The 18,039-nt window shown below is 33.0% G+C and overlaps 2 protein-coding genes across 4 annotated transcripts; both read left to right on the top strand.

Moving 5' to 3' along the window:
• The first annotated feature begins 4,947 nt into the window (after positions 1 to 4,947).
• Positions 4,948 to 8,514, top strand: LOC120201036 (probable envelope ADP,ATP carrier protein, chloroplastic). Its single transcript, XM_039201728.1, has 10 exons — positions 4,948 to 5,353; positions 6,072 to 6,128; positions 6,294 to 6,356; positions 6,469 to 6,525; positions 6,624 to 6,707; positions 7,012 to 7,080; positions 7,158 to 7,270; positions 7,354 to 7,523; positions 7,861 to 7,939; positions 8,233 to 8,514. Exons 1-10 carry the CDS (start codon positions 5,021 to 5,023, stop codon positions 8,363 to 8,365), a joined length of 1,158 nt encoding a protein of 385 aa, XP_039057659.1. The 5' UTR covers positions 4,948 to 5,020; the 3' UTR covers positions 8,366 to 8,514.
• Positions 8,515 to 14,622: 6,108 nt separating this feature from the next.
• Positions 14,623 to 16,575, top strand: LOC120201013 (mitochondrial inner membrane protease subunit 2). 3 transcript variants are annotated; one of them, XM_039201710.1, is made up of 5 exons: positions 14,623 to 14,750; positions 15,298 to 15,510; positions 15,596 to 15,668; positions 16,125 to 16,284; positions 16,362 to 16,575. In XM_039201710.1, the coding sequence occupies exons 2-5, from the start codon at positions 15,345 to 15,347 to the stop codon at positions 16,467 to 16,469; spliced, it is 507 nt and encodes a 168-aa protein (XP_039057641.1). In that variant the 5' UTR covers positions 14,623 to 14,750; positions 15,298 to 15,344; the 3' UTR covers positions 16,470 to 16,575. The 3 variants fall into 3 exon arrangements, with proteins under 3 accessions (XP_039057641.1, XP_039057642.1, XP_039057643.1); XM_039201711.1 differs by lacking the exon at positions 14,623 to 14,750 and adding an exon at positions 14,773 to 14,904; XM_039201712.1 differs by lacking the exon at positions 14,623 to 14,750 and adding an exon at positions 14,977 to 15,067.
• The last annotated feature ends 1,464 nt before the right edge of the window (positions 16,576 to 18,039 follow it).

The following is an 18,039-nucleotide window of genomic DNA, read 5'->3' as shown; positions in this document are numbered from 1 at the left end:
TCTTATTCCATCAGTGACCCGACTGCAATGGAATCCGCTTTGAATAGAGATTTGAAACCCAACTTCGAAATTAAACTCGAGCGTTGAAACTTTTTCAAGCTGTTCTAATTGGAACCCAAAAACTGTAATCTGCACCTCAATTTCTTCTTTTACGACTTCTGTCTTTGTCAAATCATAAGCGCGGACTCATCCAATGTTCTCTTTGTGGTACATTTTTATATTTAATTCCAACTTTTAGTGTTCAACGTTAAGATTTTATTTTGTGCACTGTCGTTTGGTGTTTTTTTTGTTTACCTAGACCAAGTCAAATTTGTGGAAGATTAGAAAATTAGAAGCTCATGAGAACCTCTATGTTTAAGTTGGATCGCGTTAATGTGTTTTAGTTACGGGTTCGTGGGACTAATTAAGATGCAACTATTTTTCAATGCACCCAGATTTGAGCTCACTTGAGTTGCAGCAGTTAAACTCATTCAAAATCTAAGGAGTTATCCATCTTTCATTGAAAAAACCAGGTATGTTTTCATAGATGTGAACCTTTTCTTCTTCGTTTATGAAACTCACGCATTGTTTATTGAACTGGAACTTCTATCTATGCTTGGTTTGATTTCTTCTGATTTTTAAATGAACACAAATGATTAAGAGAAATATAACACGTCAACTGGAAAAACACTGACCTTGTAATGACTTGTCGACATAAATCGCATCCCTTTGAGCCGTGACAAGGTAAGCTAAGAGCTTAAACATAAATAATGCAGGGGCTACCTAGGTTTAAACATTAATTTGTATGTTGCACGTTCCAAGTAATTGGGTCAGAGTTTTTGTTCGGTATTTTGCATCTATATTAGGTTAGAGGATCATAATTTGGCTTTTCTTTTCATATTGCCTTTTTAACTTTGTTAGTTTTATTTTGAAGTCAAAGGATTTATTAAAGTCCTAAATGAAATAGGATTTGTAGTTATTTAAGGAACAAGGGTGCTAGGAATCTATATAAATAACGTAGAGTATTATTACAGAATCTATGACATAACTACTTTTGTGATGGCGAGATGCAATCAACCTCGGGTATACCACAGGGTCGTAGAAGAGATCTTAGGATATTTCATTTTTTTATTGATAGTGGGACACAATCAACTTCAGATTTAACTTCTAAGGAACCCTAGTCCGAAGCTTATGGATCTATTCTCCTCCATTTTCCTCGTTCAAATTATTTTTTCTGTTTCTCATAATTCAGAGCATACAATTCTTACGGATAGTCCCTTGCACCCATACATCTCTTACAATGAGCAGCCAACTGCATTAATAGCAATCCTAGTGCCTATGGTTTGCTAGATTGTAATGAATTTTCCAAGTATTTAGTGGAATATTCCTTCTCTTCACTTGTGACATGATATTGCAACACTTCTTGGATCAAGTCTAATCATTAACAAAAAAAAAATAGAAACAAATGTGTCAGTAATTTCTAATTAGTTTATTCATGCAGGTTAACAAGTCAAACCTTACGCAGACACAAATTTTTAATTCCAAAACATAATTTCTAGAATTCTGCAATAGAAGTATAAGGTTTTTGTTAAAATAGTTTGTGTAGGAAAGCATCTACTATATGCATGTTGCTTTTGCTATACAATTATCATCATAAGATTTAAGAGTATGGATAAATGCTTACCCTGTGTAGGTAATTTAATTGAATGATGATACAGGAAATTGCAATCATTGCAATGATCCACGTTTCCAAGTATTTGGCCTGATTTGTGCCCTCCAATGTCAGTTTTATTGCAATACCAATGGCTTTTACGCTCATTCAACGTATACAAGATATAAGTATTGATTTAAAATCCAAAATTCTACAAATAAGTATTGATTTATTGCAATACCATCCTTTTGACTGTGGTCATGGTAATCAAAACCGGACCGGACCAGTCGGTTCAACCGGTTGAACCGTGAACCGGTGGCCTATCCGGTCCGGTTACCTCACAAAATCGATATAGCAATGAATCGATTGAAAACCGGTAAAATCGGGGTGAACCAGCTGAAAACCGACAAAATCGGTTTGAACCGCCGGTTCACTTTTTTTCTTTTAATAAAAAAATTAAACCAAACGACATCGTTTGTTCAACGAGCCAAGTCAAATTCAAGTATTGCTGAGCTCGACTCGAATTCGAAAAACTTTAAAAGTAAGCTCAACTCAACTCAAAAACTCACAAGCTAAAAATTATCAAATTCAACTCAAGCTCAAAATATAATATTAAAACTTGAACTCGAAAAGGCTCAAACTCAAAAAAAATTTAGAAGTTCAATTGAAGCCTAAAATTTGAGCTCAATTGAAGCGAAAGAATAGTTCGCTCTGTGCTCACCGAAAGGCTCCATGATTTTGAATGTCAAATTACCTCTATTATTTATAGAAGTAAGTTGGGATGTTCTTCTATGTTTCTTAGCCATGTGCGATTGTTTTGTTATCATATTTTTACTCTTTAAACTTTTGGGATGCTCTTCTATGTTTCTTAGCCATGTGAGAAATTTTTTTTTTAAATTAAACCAAATTACATCATTTGTTATGATTTTTTAAGCCCTAATTTTATTTTTTTGATTATAGTTATATAATTATATTTATTATTTAATATGTTTTACCTTAAATATTATGTTGTAGTTGATTTGAATCATTTTGTTTCACTTGATTTTATGGTTTTTAATTTATATATGTTATGACTTGTGATATTTTTATACCTTTTAATATTGTAAACTTAAAAAAAATGTTACATATATATTAATATTGCTTTGAATTTTATGTAAAATTAAAAAAAATATTATTTTATATAAAATCCGGTTCAACCGCTGTTGAACCAGTGAACCAATACCTTCACCGGTTCAATGTCCGGTCCGGTTTTAAAAACATTGATTGTGGTCCTTCTACAATTATGTCGATCTCTTTTTTATTGTGACTTTAGAATATGGTCCCAACTTTTTTGTGTAGCTTAGTCAGGTATATGTCAATCTTTTGATTGGGAGAATTTTTTATATATATATAATATAGCCAACATATATGATTAAGTTTATAATGTCATGACTATTATCTTTTGTAAGTCTGAACATTGTACAAATTTCTTATGGTTAATGTTATACTTCTTTTTGTTATGTAGTATATGGCTTGCAAGTAATGTGCTAGTTTTCGAATATGTTAGTTACTTTTTATAAATTTTAAGATTATATTCGATTAAATTATTCGAATATTACAAATATTACTCAAAGTTTTAAAATATCAATTTTTACTCCTTATTTAATGAAAAATTGAGATTCACACTAAAAATATTTTTGTAATATTTTTACAAAGTGTTTCGAACTTGAATCGAGTCAAAAATTGATTTTCAAAGAGGTAGTACCGATATTGCCTTAGTGATATCGATACCATGTCTTATAGTAGTACCGATACCATAAACACGGTACCGATACTACTTCTTTGGTTTTGACTCCAAATTTTAACTGAATCTCAAAATGGTATGGATCTTATGTTTCAGTATCGATACTCCTTGGTGAGGTATCGATACCATTGTCTGCAACGGTCGAAAATTTGAATTTATAACTGGTAGTATAGATACCCCATGAGTGGAGTATCGATACCCATACGCTCCTTTTTCAGTGGAAAACATTACCCAATAGAATCATCGTCGTGGTCGATTCAATATTATAGTGAAAGTTAAAAATCCATAATATTGAACATTTAGTTAAATGTTGAAGTGAAATTTTAATATATTTTTAGATAAATTATATAAAATTTAATATTAATATTAATTAAAATAATAAATGATATATTTAAATAATAAAATAATATATTATCGATGAATTTTTATATACATAAATATTTAGAATTACACATGTTAAAAAATATAGAATAAGGGTAATTTGGTAAAATATACATTCCAGTAATATTTTATTCCTTCAACCAAACACTGTAATCTTACATTATAGCCAAACAAACCAAACACAATAATGTAACATTCACAGTAATGTGTTAGGTAATGTTATATTCCGGTAATCCTATTATCACTGATAATCTTATATTTCGTGAACCAGACGCACCCTTATGATTTTGACAGAGGGCGGATGAAAGCGATCATCTCTCCTAAAAATTTTAAATTATATATATTTTAAAATATTTTTTGTATTTTCTATTAAAAATATATTTTCGTCCTCTAAAATTCTACAATTTTTTTACACTTAAAATTTTATAAATTTATCTATTCTAATATAAAAGGTTGTCTTTCTCTATTGATAAGATAAGCGAAAGTGTGCGCTTCTATTGCTAGAGTCTTGTCTGCTGCATGGTTTTTCGAGGTGCTGCTTGGTTTCTCATGGGTTTTAGTTTTGCATCAATCATTTTTATTTTGAATATTTTTTAATTTAAAATTTTATAAAGAAGATTTTTTTAAAAAACGTTTATGGAGTCAATTGATATTTTATTTTTAATGGGATTAGTTTATATTTCATTTGTATCGACAATCAAACGTTAACCTGAATCGTGTATCGATCAAATAAAAAGTGTGGTTAAATATATTAGATAAAATTTGAATTTAATCGAATGAGAATTGAGTCCAATTAATTATATAATTTGATCCGAGAACATGGAGAAACAAGAGGTGTAATTGGAGCATTTCTATTTTGAAGGTCTATTAATAACTCTTGTTTGACAAAGTCTGAGCATGTGATCTCATTTCCCCTTTTATTTATTTTTTACTCCCATCTATAAAATCAAACATATGGGATTGAAAAAGGATGAGAGAATACTCTGCAAATGAGCTTATTTCTGTACAGATAAAGCGTTGACAACTGATGACTAAATTAAGAGAAATAAAAATTAAAAGGAATCAGTTTAAGTATCATTTTTTCTGTAACTCTAACCTTACATAAAAATAAGGAGAGGCAAAGTTTTCAGACTTGTCACTCAACTTTGCGCTCCCTCTCTCTCTCAGCACTGCAACAAAGCCTTATCTTTTCGTTACCCCTGAAAACCCCGCTCCACCCTTCCGCCATGAGAGAAGACAAAGCAATTTTACGCTTCCAGTCCATCCAAGGTCTCCCCCCTTTGGGGACAACGAAGCCCGATGACTATCTCTGTCGAAACGCCCGCCTCACTTTCAATTTCAATAGCCGCTACGCCAGGGCCACTGCTCGTAATTTCGCTTCTCTTTCCATGGAAGAGAGGAGACAGCAGCAACTGGATTTCGCACCCTCTCCGGCTCAGCTCCTGAATCATCCTTTGGCTTCTCTAGCTTACGTCCCCAGAGACGCTGCAATTTTCGCAGCTGGTGCTGTCGCTAAAACCGTCACGGCTCCCCTCGACCGCGTCAAGCTTCTAATGCAGGTTAAAGGCCTTTCGGTTTTCTTTCTTTATTTAAAGAAAAATAGTATCCTTTAGTTTGTTATTTAGTTATCTCTTAACAACAATATAAATTTCGAATAAATTACCACTATTTTGGATAATTTAGCATTTTTTATTTGGTTGAGAAAATTATTTTTTTTATGGAATTCAGAATTGTACTCCCTCTGTCCTGATTTTATTGTCACATATATTGATTTTATTTTACTTAGTTTTAGGATTGAAAAGTTGTAAAATAACTAAAATGGCAATTTAGTTTTTGAAAAGTTCAATTTTGTTTCTGATGCAAAACTAAGAAAAAGGGTAGAAAATGAAATATAGCTTTTAATAATTGTTGAATTTTTCAAAGTGATAATTTGAATTGGATAATTTAAAACACAAAAGTGACAAATTTATTGGGACTAAGGGAATATAATTTTCCAGAATTCATTTTCCTTCTCCTTTGCTATAAAGTGCGCAGACTGAGTTCATGTTGAATTGCTTATGCTTTGGTTCTGAATTTAGGATGATAGTTTAGATTTATTGATGGCAAAATCTTCAGAAAGCACCCATTTTGCCAATGATTGCATTGAGGTTTTTAAATCGGAAAAGTAAAAGAATTAATTTCTAACTTTTTATTGCAAGGATGAAGTCTCAAATTCTATTCAACTACAAGGACTTGCAACATATTTAAACTTATTTAAGATGAATTTTCCTTTGACAGACTCATGGTGTTAGAGCTGGGCAAGAGACTGCAAAAAAGTCTATTGGTTTTATGGAGGTATGTTTTTGGTTTATTTTTCTAGTTCTGGGGTATCTTTGAAAATATGTGTGATTATTTCTTTGCAAGTATTGGTAATTATATGTTTGTTGAATTTTAGCTGATTAAAGTAGTTTTATTGGATTATATTTTAAATGTTGGTGAATATTTCGGAGTAAATTGCAGGCGATTGTATTGATTGGGAAGGATGATGGAATTAAAGGGTACTGGAAGGGCAATCTTCCGCAGGTTCTTTGCAACGTTTTACTTCCATCCCTTATTTTGAGAATAAATATTGATAATTTAATAGCGATGGTTTTTTAAGCTGACTTTGATATAGATTCATTACTTAATGGTTCAGGTGATAAGAGTCGTTCCTTACAGCGCTGTCCAGCTCTTTGCTTATGAAACTTATAAGGTATTATATACAATGCATGATTTAATCTTAGCATCATACTTATTCTGTGTCCCTTGATGGATTTGGTCATTTGATTTCCATTTCCTATCGAATTCTAGAAACTTTTCAAGGGAAAAGATGGTGAGCTATCTGTACTTGGAAGACTTGCTGCTGGAGCTTGTGCCGGCATGACATCTACTTTTGTAAGTGATGCAATAATAGAGCCTTCTCATATTTCTGTTCAGTAGAAAATTTCCTTTATGATTCTTGCTTTTTTACTATTGACTATACTTATTTACTTACTCTGTAATGGGAAAACCAGAAAGAGTTTTTTTTAAGGAGAAATTATTTCTGCAATTCAAGTTTGTCCATGACCAGTTAATTTTGGTTTGATTTTTTTTTCTTTCTATTTTCCCCCTTGAATGAATCTTGGTTTCTCTAATTGACTGCTTTGTGTGTTTTACTAATTTCAGTCTTTCACCGTTCCGGTTCTTTCTTCTTATGTAGATAACATATCCATTAGATGTCCTAAGGCTACGGTTAGCTGTCGAACCAGGGTATCGAAAAATGTCTGAGGTATGCCAACTCTCTTATTATTACTGCATGAAGATCACCAACTTTTTGGAAGATAAACCTCGCTGTGCTCTTTCCAGGTTGCCCTGACCATGTTGCGGGTGGAAGGTTTTGCTTCCTTTTATTACGGTCTTGGACCTTCTCTCATCAGCATAGCTCCGTATATTGCTGTGAACTTTTGCATATTTGACCTGTGAGTCCCAATGACACTTAGTAATAACATCATATGAGAACCCAAACTTAAATTTGTGTTGAAAATTCTTATGATTATAACAGTGTGAAGAGGGCTTTGCCAGAAAAATATCGCCAAACAACTCAAGCATCTCTACTGACAGCTGTAGCTTCAGCTGCTGCAGCTACCATGACCTGCTATCCTTTAGACACAGTGAGAAGACAAATGCAAATGAGGGGTACACCGTACAAATCAGTCATGGAAGCCATTCCTGGTAAGTCGATGATATTACTTGTATTGTCATGACTGAACCTAGTCGATATAAAATGTACTGAACTTAATTGGCATTTTCCATTTATATATATATTCCTGCATACTTTTTCTCACTGAGTGCGAGATATAGCTGCATTGACTTGGGTATATTAGAATTTGACTGTTGTTAATGTTCCAACTATTGGTATTCACTATCGTCCATCATCCATACATTTGGTGTTATAATATCAAATCGGGATTCTTTTTTCATTTGTTCAGTTCTATTTGTTGTAGGAAAAAAAGGTTAAAACTTTGGACTTGATGGCTTCACTGACTTCAACGTATTCTTGCTTGTTTAGGTATTATTGAACGTGATGGTGTTGGTGGCTTGTACAGAGGTTTTGTTCCAAATGCATTGAAAACCCTTCCAAATAGCAGGTTCACTTTCATTTCTTTCCATTATTTTGAACAAGAAAACGTTTGTGCCATATTCATAATGCTTGATTTAGAGCTGGAATATCCTGAGGTAGTAGTCAATGTCCATGTGGACTTCGTTATCTAAGACCCATGTAGGAGATATAACTGAAGTAGCTAACATATCATGATTTTGGTAGTCAAAGTCGTCATGTCTATTTAGTGGGTGCAAGGATTCTTGCGGCATAAAAGAAACAACTTGTAATGAATTTTAAGCTTTACTGAGTACTGACATTTGTATCTCGTTTCGACCGCAGCATTAGGCTTACCATCTTTGACATTGTCAAACGTCTAATAGCGGCTAGTGAAAAAGAGTTGCAGCAAATCGTGGATGAAAACTGTCAGAAAGAAAAACAGGAAGCGAATGTTGAACAATCCTCATCCTCATAATCTTCAAGTCATCTCAGTTTTGTTGTTTGTTGGCTATCCAATTTTTGTTCAAGAGCTTACTTTCAGGCTTCAGCTAGAGTTACCTATTATTTGCGAGCATTAGGTTTCAGTTGGATCATCTGTATGCTAGTGAGAATTGAAAGCTGCCATTCGTTTTATTAATTTTCGGTGGAACTGCAATTTAAGTTCCACCATAATGATACAGAAATTTGTATCACCGGGAAACTATGTATGATTGCACCAGAAAAATCTTTACTTTATCATTGAGCTTCTTCACTATTTCCTGGATATACAGATTGTTTGCAGTATTCTCCTGCAAGAAGAAGCACTAAGCCAGCAGGCATGTAAGTGTGTTCTCAAATGCTGGTCTTTCCTGGAAATTAACAGGCTTTAGTTCTTATATTACCTAGTTTAGCAATATTAGAGTTGTATATATACACCTCTCTACTGATCTACTGATCAAATAAACACGAGAAAGTATTCTATTTTATAATTCTACATGGTATCATATGTTCTAAAATACATTTTTAGGGGGGTGTTTTTTTTTCCCTTGAAAAGTGGGGGTTGTTTGGGTATCAAAAGAAAGGTGTTTTTTGGTCGTTCTTCGTTGGTCGCTTTTGGAGGCCTCTCTCTTGACACCACCAGCACCAAAGAGATCCATTGTGCGTCGATCAATCGATCTAGAAAGTCCGGCCACCAACATCCCAATGAGTGAGCCACATGCGCCGTTACAAACTTTCGCGGATTCTTCACATGTTGGCACGTGAGAGCGTGTGGTTGGGAGTTACGTTGTCGACTTCTTCCGTCAACATTGTTGCTTGATTCCGTCCACACCCTATTGCTAATTCTTTCTTGGGTTGAGTGTCTTCTTTTTGGTGTTGTTTGGTTATCGGTTTAATTTCTTTTGTGGGTTCGTTGGTATCTCACACACTTATGGGTGATAAGAAGGCTGAATTTATGTATGATATAGTCTCAGTTACTTCTAAAACTACTGTCTATAAGTTAATTGGTTTAAATTTTTTTGATAGGAATCATACAATTGAGTTGTATTTACTAAGTCTTTCTATGGATAGTCACTTGACTAATGATCCTCCTATGAATGATTATCAACTTCCTTGGATGAGAGAAGATGCTCACTTGTATATCTAGATTCGTAACTTCATCGATAGTGGTGGGTAAGGTTAATCATTTCAAGACGATGAAACAATTGATGAACATTTGCAATTCTTATATTCTAATAAAGAAAATTTCTCTCGTATCTATGATGTTAGTCAGAGTTTTTACAGGGCTAGTAAAGAAGATCAGACTCTAACAAGTTGTTTTATGGGCTTCAAGAAGACATATGAAGACTTAATATGTTAATTCCTTTCGGTGCAGATATAGAGGCCTGACAAAGTCAATGAGAGAAAATGACGGTTATGAGCTTTAAAGATGGTCTTTCGTCAGAATTTGAGACTGTTAGATCTCAGATACTTTATAGTCTAGAAATTTCTAGTTTAGAAGATGTTTTTTTAGGATTCATCGTACCAAAAATTCTTTACATGTCTTGTCTTCTTAGTCTACCAGTGTTCTCCTTAGTCGTGCTACCACTTTCGACTCTGAAAAACAACATTTACAAAAGTGGCGGCTCTAATAGAAACATGAGGTCGAAATTTAACAAATTTGATCAACATTTTGGAGTTAGTGGACAAGAGCATGGAGAAGTTATATGTCACTATTGTCATAAATCGGGACATGTCAAGTGTGGTTGTCGGAAGTTGCAATCCAGGAAAACTCGATTTGCTCATGTTGCTTCTAGTGTAGAAATGTCTTCAACATTTGTTATAATATCTGAGGATGAGTATGTCAAGTTCATCCACCTCCAAGAAACTGTCAAACAACCATCCGGTATTATTTATGCCTCTGTTGAGTCAGATAAATCCAATATATGTTTTGTTTCCACCTCATCCAAATGAGTCATTGATTCTAATGCTACAGATCACATGACATGTAACCTCAATCTTGTTTCTCAAATTAAATCTCAATCTATCTAACACTCATATTACTTTAGCAGATGGTTCCACATCCAATGTTATTGGTTTTAGCACTAAAAATCCTACAACATTTCTTACTTTATCATTTATTTTAAATTTATTATAATTATCTTTTAATTTGATGTTAGTTAGTAAAACTATGCATACCTTAACTATTCTATCTCATTTTTCTGGTTATTGTTTGTTTCAGGATATCTTGACGAATAAGATTATTAATAAGGGACATGAGCCTGATGGTCTCTATATTTTTGACACCCATGAATCAGACATAGTTGTATGCACTAAGATTCTCACTCCTTTTGAAGAACATTGTCGATTGGGTCATCCCTTACTCTTTTTTTTATGAAACTTTGTTCTCAATTTTCTAACTTAACGTCTTTAGATTACGAGTTTTGTCAATTTGTTAAGCATCATCGCCTTAGTTCTAGTCCTAGAGTCAATAAACGAGCTTCTGCTCCCTTTGAGTTAGTCCACTTTGATGTTTGGGGTCCTAGTCTAGTTATGTCTAAAGCCATTTTTTGATATTTTGTTATATTTGTTGATGATTATTTTAGAATGACATGATTTCATTTGTTGAAATCTTGTTCTCAATTATTTATTCATTTGTCTTCTTTTGGTGCTAAAATTTTAACCCAATTTGGTACACTTGTACAAAAATTATGAAGTGATAATGCAAAAGAATATGTTTCAAGTCATTTTTTAAAATACATGCTTCAGCAATGCATTCTCCATCAAATCTCATGTGTCGACACCCTTTCTCAAAATTGTGTTACTCAAAGAAAAAATAGGCATATTCTTGAAACTGCTCAAGCCTTGTTATTTTAAATGTAGGTTCCAAAATGTTTTTGGATTGATATCGTGTCTACTGCTTGCTTTCTAATCAATTGTATTCTTTCTTTTTTTCTTTTGTTGGGTAACATCCTTTTTCATACTCTACTTCCTAATAAAACTTTATTTTTCATCTCACCAAACATTTCTAGTTGTTCTTGTTTTGTTCGGGATATTCGTCCTTAGGTTATAAAACTTGATCCCAAGTATATGAAATGTGTGTTTTTGGGTATTCTTTGCACAAAAAGGGTATCATTGTTATTGTCCAAGTCTAGGTAGGTATCTTGTGTCTATCGATGTTACTTTTTGAAGAAAAAAACACCATTTCCTTTTTCTTCAGGTTCTGTGCATTAAGAAGAGGGTGATTTCTTATTTTACTATGTCCCATCAAACTTGGATTTGTTATGCTCTACATTGGTTCAACCTTAATCTATTAAGCCTCCCATAAAAAAACCTACTCACGTCGCCCACACCCACCTAGCTCTAACTAGGTTATAAAGGTTCTCGAATCATGTCTTGATGAGCCAATATCTTCGCCATTAGATCCGACTACCAAAAATGATCTCGATCTTTCTGTTTTCCTTTGAAAAGGTAAATACACATGTACATAAACAATTTCTTCTGTTGTTTCCTATAATCACTTTTCTTTCTCTCCTCTTTCCTTTCTTACATCCTTAGATACTGTTTATATCCCTAAAACTCTTTTAGAGGCATTAGCTCATCTTGGATAGCGTAAAACTATGCTTGAGAAAATGACTTCTCTGGATGTCAATGGTAGTGGACTTTGATACCTTTACCTACTAACGAACAAGTTATTGGGTGCAAGTGGGTGTTTACTATTCAATTTAATCTTGATGGCTTTATTAATCGATTGAAAGCTCAACTTGTTGCCAAAGGATGTGCTCAGACATATAAAGTGGTTTATTATGTACATTTTGTCCTATTGTTAAACTTGCTTTTGTTAGGTTATTTATCTCACTTGCAGTTATTGTTTATTGACCTTTGTACCAGTTGGATATAAAAATTGTATTTCTTCATGGTGATCTTCAAGAGGAGGTGTATATGAAGTAACCACCTGATTTTGCTTCTTAAGGGGAGTATGGGAAAGTATTTTGTCTGGAGAAATCTTTATATGACTTGAAACAAAGGGCTTGGCCTTGGTTTGGAAAGTTTAATTAGGCTATTGAGAGGTTCGAGATGTAAAAAAGTGAGTCAGACTATTCTGTTTTCTTTAGAAATTCTGATGGAGGCATTATTTTATTAGTTCTATATGTGGATGATATTATAGTCACTAGAAGTGACTCTAGTGGAATTTCATCTTTGAAGATTTTTCTCCGTATTGAATTTCACACCAAAGATTTGAGGATATTAAAATGTTCCTTGGGAGTTATGGTGAACAAGAGTAACAGAGGAATCTTGCTATCCCCAAAGAAAATATATGCTTGATCTATTACCAAATTTGAGAAAATTGGATGCTGAACTTTATAGTCCTCCAATGCTTCCTAATTTACAGTTAACCAAAGAAGGCGAATTATTTGATGGTCTAAGAAGGTGAATTATTTGATGGTCTTGGAAGGTATAAAAGAATTATTAGAAAATTGAATTATCTTATTATAACAAGTCATGATATTATTTTTTTGATGAGTGTTCCGAACCAGTATATGTCATCACCAACTATCGATCATTGGAAAATAGTAAAACAAGTTTTGCATTATCTGAAAAGTACTTCTGGACGTGAAATTTTATATAACAATCATGGTTATACTAGGATTGAATATTTTTCAAACTCAGATTGGACAGGATGCAAGGAAGATAGAAGATCTACTTTTGTTGGAGGAAATTTGATTTCATGGAAGAGTTAGAAACAAAATGTAGTCTCACGATCTAGTGCAAAAGCGAATATAGAGCAATGGTTAAGTCCGTATGTAAAATCATATTGATATATCAGCTCCTCAATGAAGTAGGAACTAAAATTTCAATGCCTGCAAAACTTTAGTGTGATAATTAAGTTGCACTTCACATTGATTTCAATCCAGTCTTTCATGAACGAATGAAATATATTGATATTGATTGTAATTTCATTCACGAAAAGATACAACAAGGTTTGATCACTACTAGATATATAAAGACCATAGAACAATTAGGAGATATCTTCACAAAGACTTTCAACGGAATACAAAACAATTATCTATGTAACAAGTTGGGCATGATTAATATCTATAATCCAACTTAAGGGGAGTGTTATAGATTCATAGGTTGATTCTTAGTCTAATTATATTTAATTTAATATATTATGATACATAGTTTAACAATATTAGAGTTGTATGTACACTTATCTCTGCTGATCAATAAAACACAATAGAAAGTATTCTATTTCATAATTTTACAAGCTCAAATCCTAATGTCACTGTTGGCATCAAGGGAAAATCTTCGTGGCATGGAATATGATGGAATCCCAAGATGTACCACGACACAATATTCTTATTTTCAATAGGATCGTCCTTGTTTTGAAATATGTCATATTAAAGCATAAAATCAATGGCAAAACCTATGTATTAAAAGATTTGATTAATCTTTGCAAAAAAAGAAAATTGATGTTTAATCTTTGTCGAGTGATCATTTTATAACTTTTAATAGTCGATGGATTCAACAAAACAACACCATAGTCGAGGGACCAATTATGTATATCTTAAAAATAATTAAGGCTTAAGAGCTACTTTTACTCATGTAGTAAACAAAATTTATCATTTTCGCCCTTATAGTATTTTCACATCAATTTAACCATAGAAGTTGTTTATGAGCATCATCCTATCCTTTAAGTCCATTTTGACTAACAAAATTATTACTTTTGTGTCTGTGAACGCCAACAATTTCCATGTCAGCCAGTACTAATGATGTAGTTTGATGATGACGTGACATTTATTTAAAAAAATAAATAATAAAACATTTAAAATATTTACTAAACACAATAATTAGAAAAAATCTCCAAAATTTTAATATAATCTTTAAATCTCATCGAAATAAATAATAAAATTTTAGATTTTTTTTTCTAACTGTTATGATTAATAAATATTTTAATCTAATCCCTTAATTCATAGACGCATAAGACTAACGATTATATTAATCAAAACGGTTAACGGACTTCGAAGATTAAGATGATGCCCTTAAATAACTTCGAGGGATAAATTAATAAAAAACATTATAAAAATAAAAATAATGAATTAAGTCTATTATATATATATATATATATATAATTAGCCTTTAAGCCAATAATTAAAGTTATATGTATTCGATAGACACAAATACCTATTTAGAGAGTTGGTAAAGAAACATAGTTCAATTGAGCCCAACCAAATTCGTTTTTGACTTTATGCCGCTACAAAATTACAATGGGCATTTTTCCATTTTAGCCATTTCCGAAGTAACCTGCTGACCGCCGCTAGAAAAAAAGAAGCAAAACAAGCTAAAATCCAGGGACTAGAGCCTGTCTGTACTATTACCTAACTGCTTCCCCTGCTCTCCAGGTAACTCAGTTCATCCTTTGAATGTTTCTCTATTCCCTTACTTCTCAGCAAGTGTGTTTATGGTTCTCTTTTACATTCAGGTGTCACTGCACGTAAGGTGTTCGATGTTTTGCCTAATCAAACTATAGGCATTTTTTAAACTTGTTAATCCATGGTATTTGATCTGATTTTGTGGTTTTCTTTGTTTAGTTGTTTCCCCATGTTGTAATTTTCAAAATTTATGGAGTTTCCAGGATACCAATATGACAATTCCGCAACTTGTACTTCACCGCCAAATTGGGTGGAAGTTATTTACATTAGTCAAGATTAATTTTTAGGTATTATCGAGAAGATAACGTATTTCGTCCCACGGAAAATAAGAGTTTGGTGTTTTTCCTAATCAAAATATCATGGTGTATGATCTGGTCGTGTGTATGAGTAATTGTTTGCCCATGTTGTCTTTTTCAAAATTTAGGGTGTACGTCAGTTCTGTAACTTGTAATTCACTGGCATCTTGGATGAAAGTTTTTATACTAACCATTGGTTTTGATTTCAATTGTGTACGCAGATGGTTCCATTTTAGCCTGACATTTGTGTTTTATTGGAAAAGTGGAGATGGGAACCCCTAGTGTTTTGTGGAATGTTGCAAAGAAGTGTTTCACAGTTGGGGTTATCACGCTTACAGTTTCGGATCTATTTGCCAGCATTGTCCCAGTCCGGGGTGCCTCAATGTCTCCCACATTTAATCCCAAAACCAATAGCTTGCTTGATTCATTGAGTGGTATTACTTTTGACATAGAGAGGGAGAGTTGAAGTTTTTTGCATTACTACTGATTGTAAGTGGCTGATCATTTCTTTGGGCGCAGATGATCGTGTTCTGGTCGAGAAGTTGTGCCTTAGAAATTACAAATTTTCCCATGGTGACGTAATAGTTTTCAGGTAATTGTTCATTGCTATTGCTCATCTATCTTGATTACTTGTTAAGTCAAATGCAACCACCTCCTGGATGAATCAACACTTGGGGTTTGCTTCTTCATGCCAATCATTTATTTCACCGCAGCAGAGTTGGGCCCCCAGTTATCAAGCTTTTGTTCATTGTAGAATAACTCGTTAAAATCGAAATGGGAGACTTTAGAGAAATTTATAGTGTAAACAATCACATTTTAATGAGTCCATCTGACATGACCCTGGAAAAGCCTTTTGTTTTTCTATTAAGAACGCAACTTTACCTATGGTTCGGTCGTTGCTGTTGCTCGATAAGTATTTTGATGAAATATTGATTCCATGTGCCATATGTACAATGCGCTGTCTCAAATGCAATCTTTCAAATACTTGATATTGTTCATGAGATGTTGCACTGAAATCCAATGCTGCTTTCGTTAAATGCCTTTTCAGCTCCCCAAATAATCACAAGGAGAAACATGTAAAGAGAATTGTTGGCTTGCCAGGAGACTGGGTCGGGACTATTTATGACGTGGTGCATGTTCCAGAAGGACATTGCTGGGTCGAGGGAGACAACTCGGCTTCCAGCTTAGACTCGAGGTCATTTGGCCCCGTAAGTTGCTTTACCCTGGTTGCATTCTGTAATATTACAGGCTGAAATTCTTTGTATTTCTAATACTGTGACTGCAGGTTCCCTTGGGTTTGGTTAAAGGAAGGATCACCCATATATTGTGGCCTCCACAAAGAGTAGGCAGCGTCGACAGAAAAATTCCCCAAAACCGAGTTTCTTCCTCTTAATTGGCATCACAATTCTGAACATTTGTTTTCCTTCTTTTCCAATGGATTACAACTTTTTACTCTCTCACTTTAAGCACTTATCAAATGCTTTGGCAGAGTTCTTCCACGGACAAGCAATACAATCTGTTTCCATCGATTCTTTTTTTCTTTCTTTTGTACAATGACAACTGAATTTAATTAATAAAATAATGATAAGAATCAAAACTATAACACATCCAAATATAGAGAGAAAAATAGGGACAATAGTCACAAAAAAATCCGTACATAAAACAAAAATATTAAATTCAAAGTTACGAAGAAAAACGAAAATTTCCCTTGAAAATGACATCGAACATCAAAAGAACCCAATAACCTTCATAAAGTTCTTTATCTATGTCGAATGAGATGTTTTACGAAGTAATAAAAGAGTGGTGAGTGAATTAAGTTGTTACAGAATTCTGATTATATTGGAATCTTTTACCAACTAGGAGATCTGATAATATGTGATCACTGACAAACTAATCAGAAAATAAATGTCATGAGGATCTTTGTGCGAGGACCAACACAACTACAGACGGATGCGAAAAATGTGCCAAAAGTCATAAGAAACATTCCACAAAAATAGAGAAAAAACGTATCATAAGAATAGAGGAAAATGTGTTACAAAGATATATATTTTTATTTAATTTTTAAAAAATAATATCAAAAAACAATAAAGTTTCCATCGGTTCCTAATGATGTCAACTATTAAAAATTAGAAAATGATCACTTAATTATAGGACATTATTTTGTTGAGTCTCCGATTATTAAAAATTACAAAATAGATTATTTATATATTTCAAACTTGTTCTTTTATGTTAAAAATTAACGTTTGTTTGAGCTGAAAGTTAACATTATTGAATGATATATGATAAAATCATATTTTAATGATGTCAACTAGTACCGTCTTTACTTTTCGATGACATAACATTTCAACCATTGACTAGGCAACATAATATAAATGGAGAATCAATTCACAAAATACAATTAAAATTATTATGATATTAGATTTTATCATATCTCGGTTAACATGTTTATGTCTAACTCATACGACCGTCAATTTTTTAACGAAAAATGATAAGCTTGGAATATATAAATAATCGAATAATTATTATATAATTTTTAAAAATTAGGAACTCAACGAAACAAAATCTTATAATTAATAAATTATTTTATAAATTTTAATAATTAATAAATTTAATAAAATAATATTTTACAACATTCACATTCTGATGAGGTGGACCGCGAGAGAACAGAACCGTAATTCTGGTATTTTGGTAATTTCATGTAAACCTCATGCCTATTTAACCGAACACATCATTTCTGGGCTGCTATAAAAATACTGAAACCCACGGAAAATCAGGAGGGAGAAGAAAAATATATACATACGGTGAGAGGAAAAGAGTAACGAAGAAGTTCACCCGAGGGATTCTTGTTAAAGCCTAAAATCCCTCGGCATTTACTGTTTATAGCATCAATCCCGTCATTTCAAAAGTTTCCGCGTTAATATTATCGATTCGCTTTGTTTTTCTTTAATGAGTCGATTAGGGTT

The sequence above is a fragment of the Hibiscus syriacus genome, unplaced genomic scaffold (assembly GCF_006381635.1).
Source record: "Hibiscus syriacus cultivar Baekdansim isolate YM2019G1 unplaced genomic scaffold, ASM638163v2 tig00006753_pilon, whole genome shotgun sequence".
Classification (NCBI taxonomy): Eukaryota; Viridiplantae; Streptophyta; class Magnoliopsida; order Malvales; family Malvaceae; genus Hibiscus; species Hibiscus syriacus.
Note: the sequence above shows the minus strand (reverse complement) of the source record. Positions and strands in the feature narration are given on the sequence as shown.

Coding starts and splice junctions, on each gene's coding strand:
- LOC120201036 (XM_039201728.1), top strand. CDS start 5,021: ATGAGAGAAGACAAAGCAATTTTACGCTTCCAGTCCATCCAAGGTCTC. Junction 6,129..6,293: donor AGTCTATTGGTTTTATGGAG/GTATGTTTTTGG, acceptor AGTAAATTGCAG/GCGATTGTATTGATTGGGAA. Junction 6,357..6,468: donor GGAAGGGCAATCTTCCGCAG/GTTCTTTGCAAC, acceptor TTAATGGTTCAG/GTGATAAGAGTCGTTCCTTA.
- LOC120201013 (XM_039201710.1), top strand. CDS start 15,345: ATGGGAACCCCTAGTGTTTTGTGGAATGTTGCAAAGAAGTGTTTCACA. Junction 15,511..15,595: donor CTTGCTTGATTCATTGAGTG/GTATTACTTTTG, acceptor CTTTGGGCGCAG/ATGATCGTGTTCTGGTCGAG. Junction 15,669..16,124: donor GGTGACGTAATAGTTTTCAG/GTAATTGTTCAT, acceptor ATGCCTTTTCAG/CTCCCCAAATAATCACAAGG.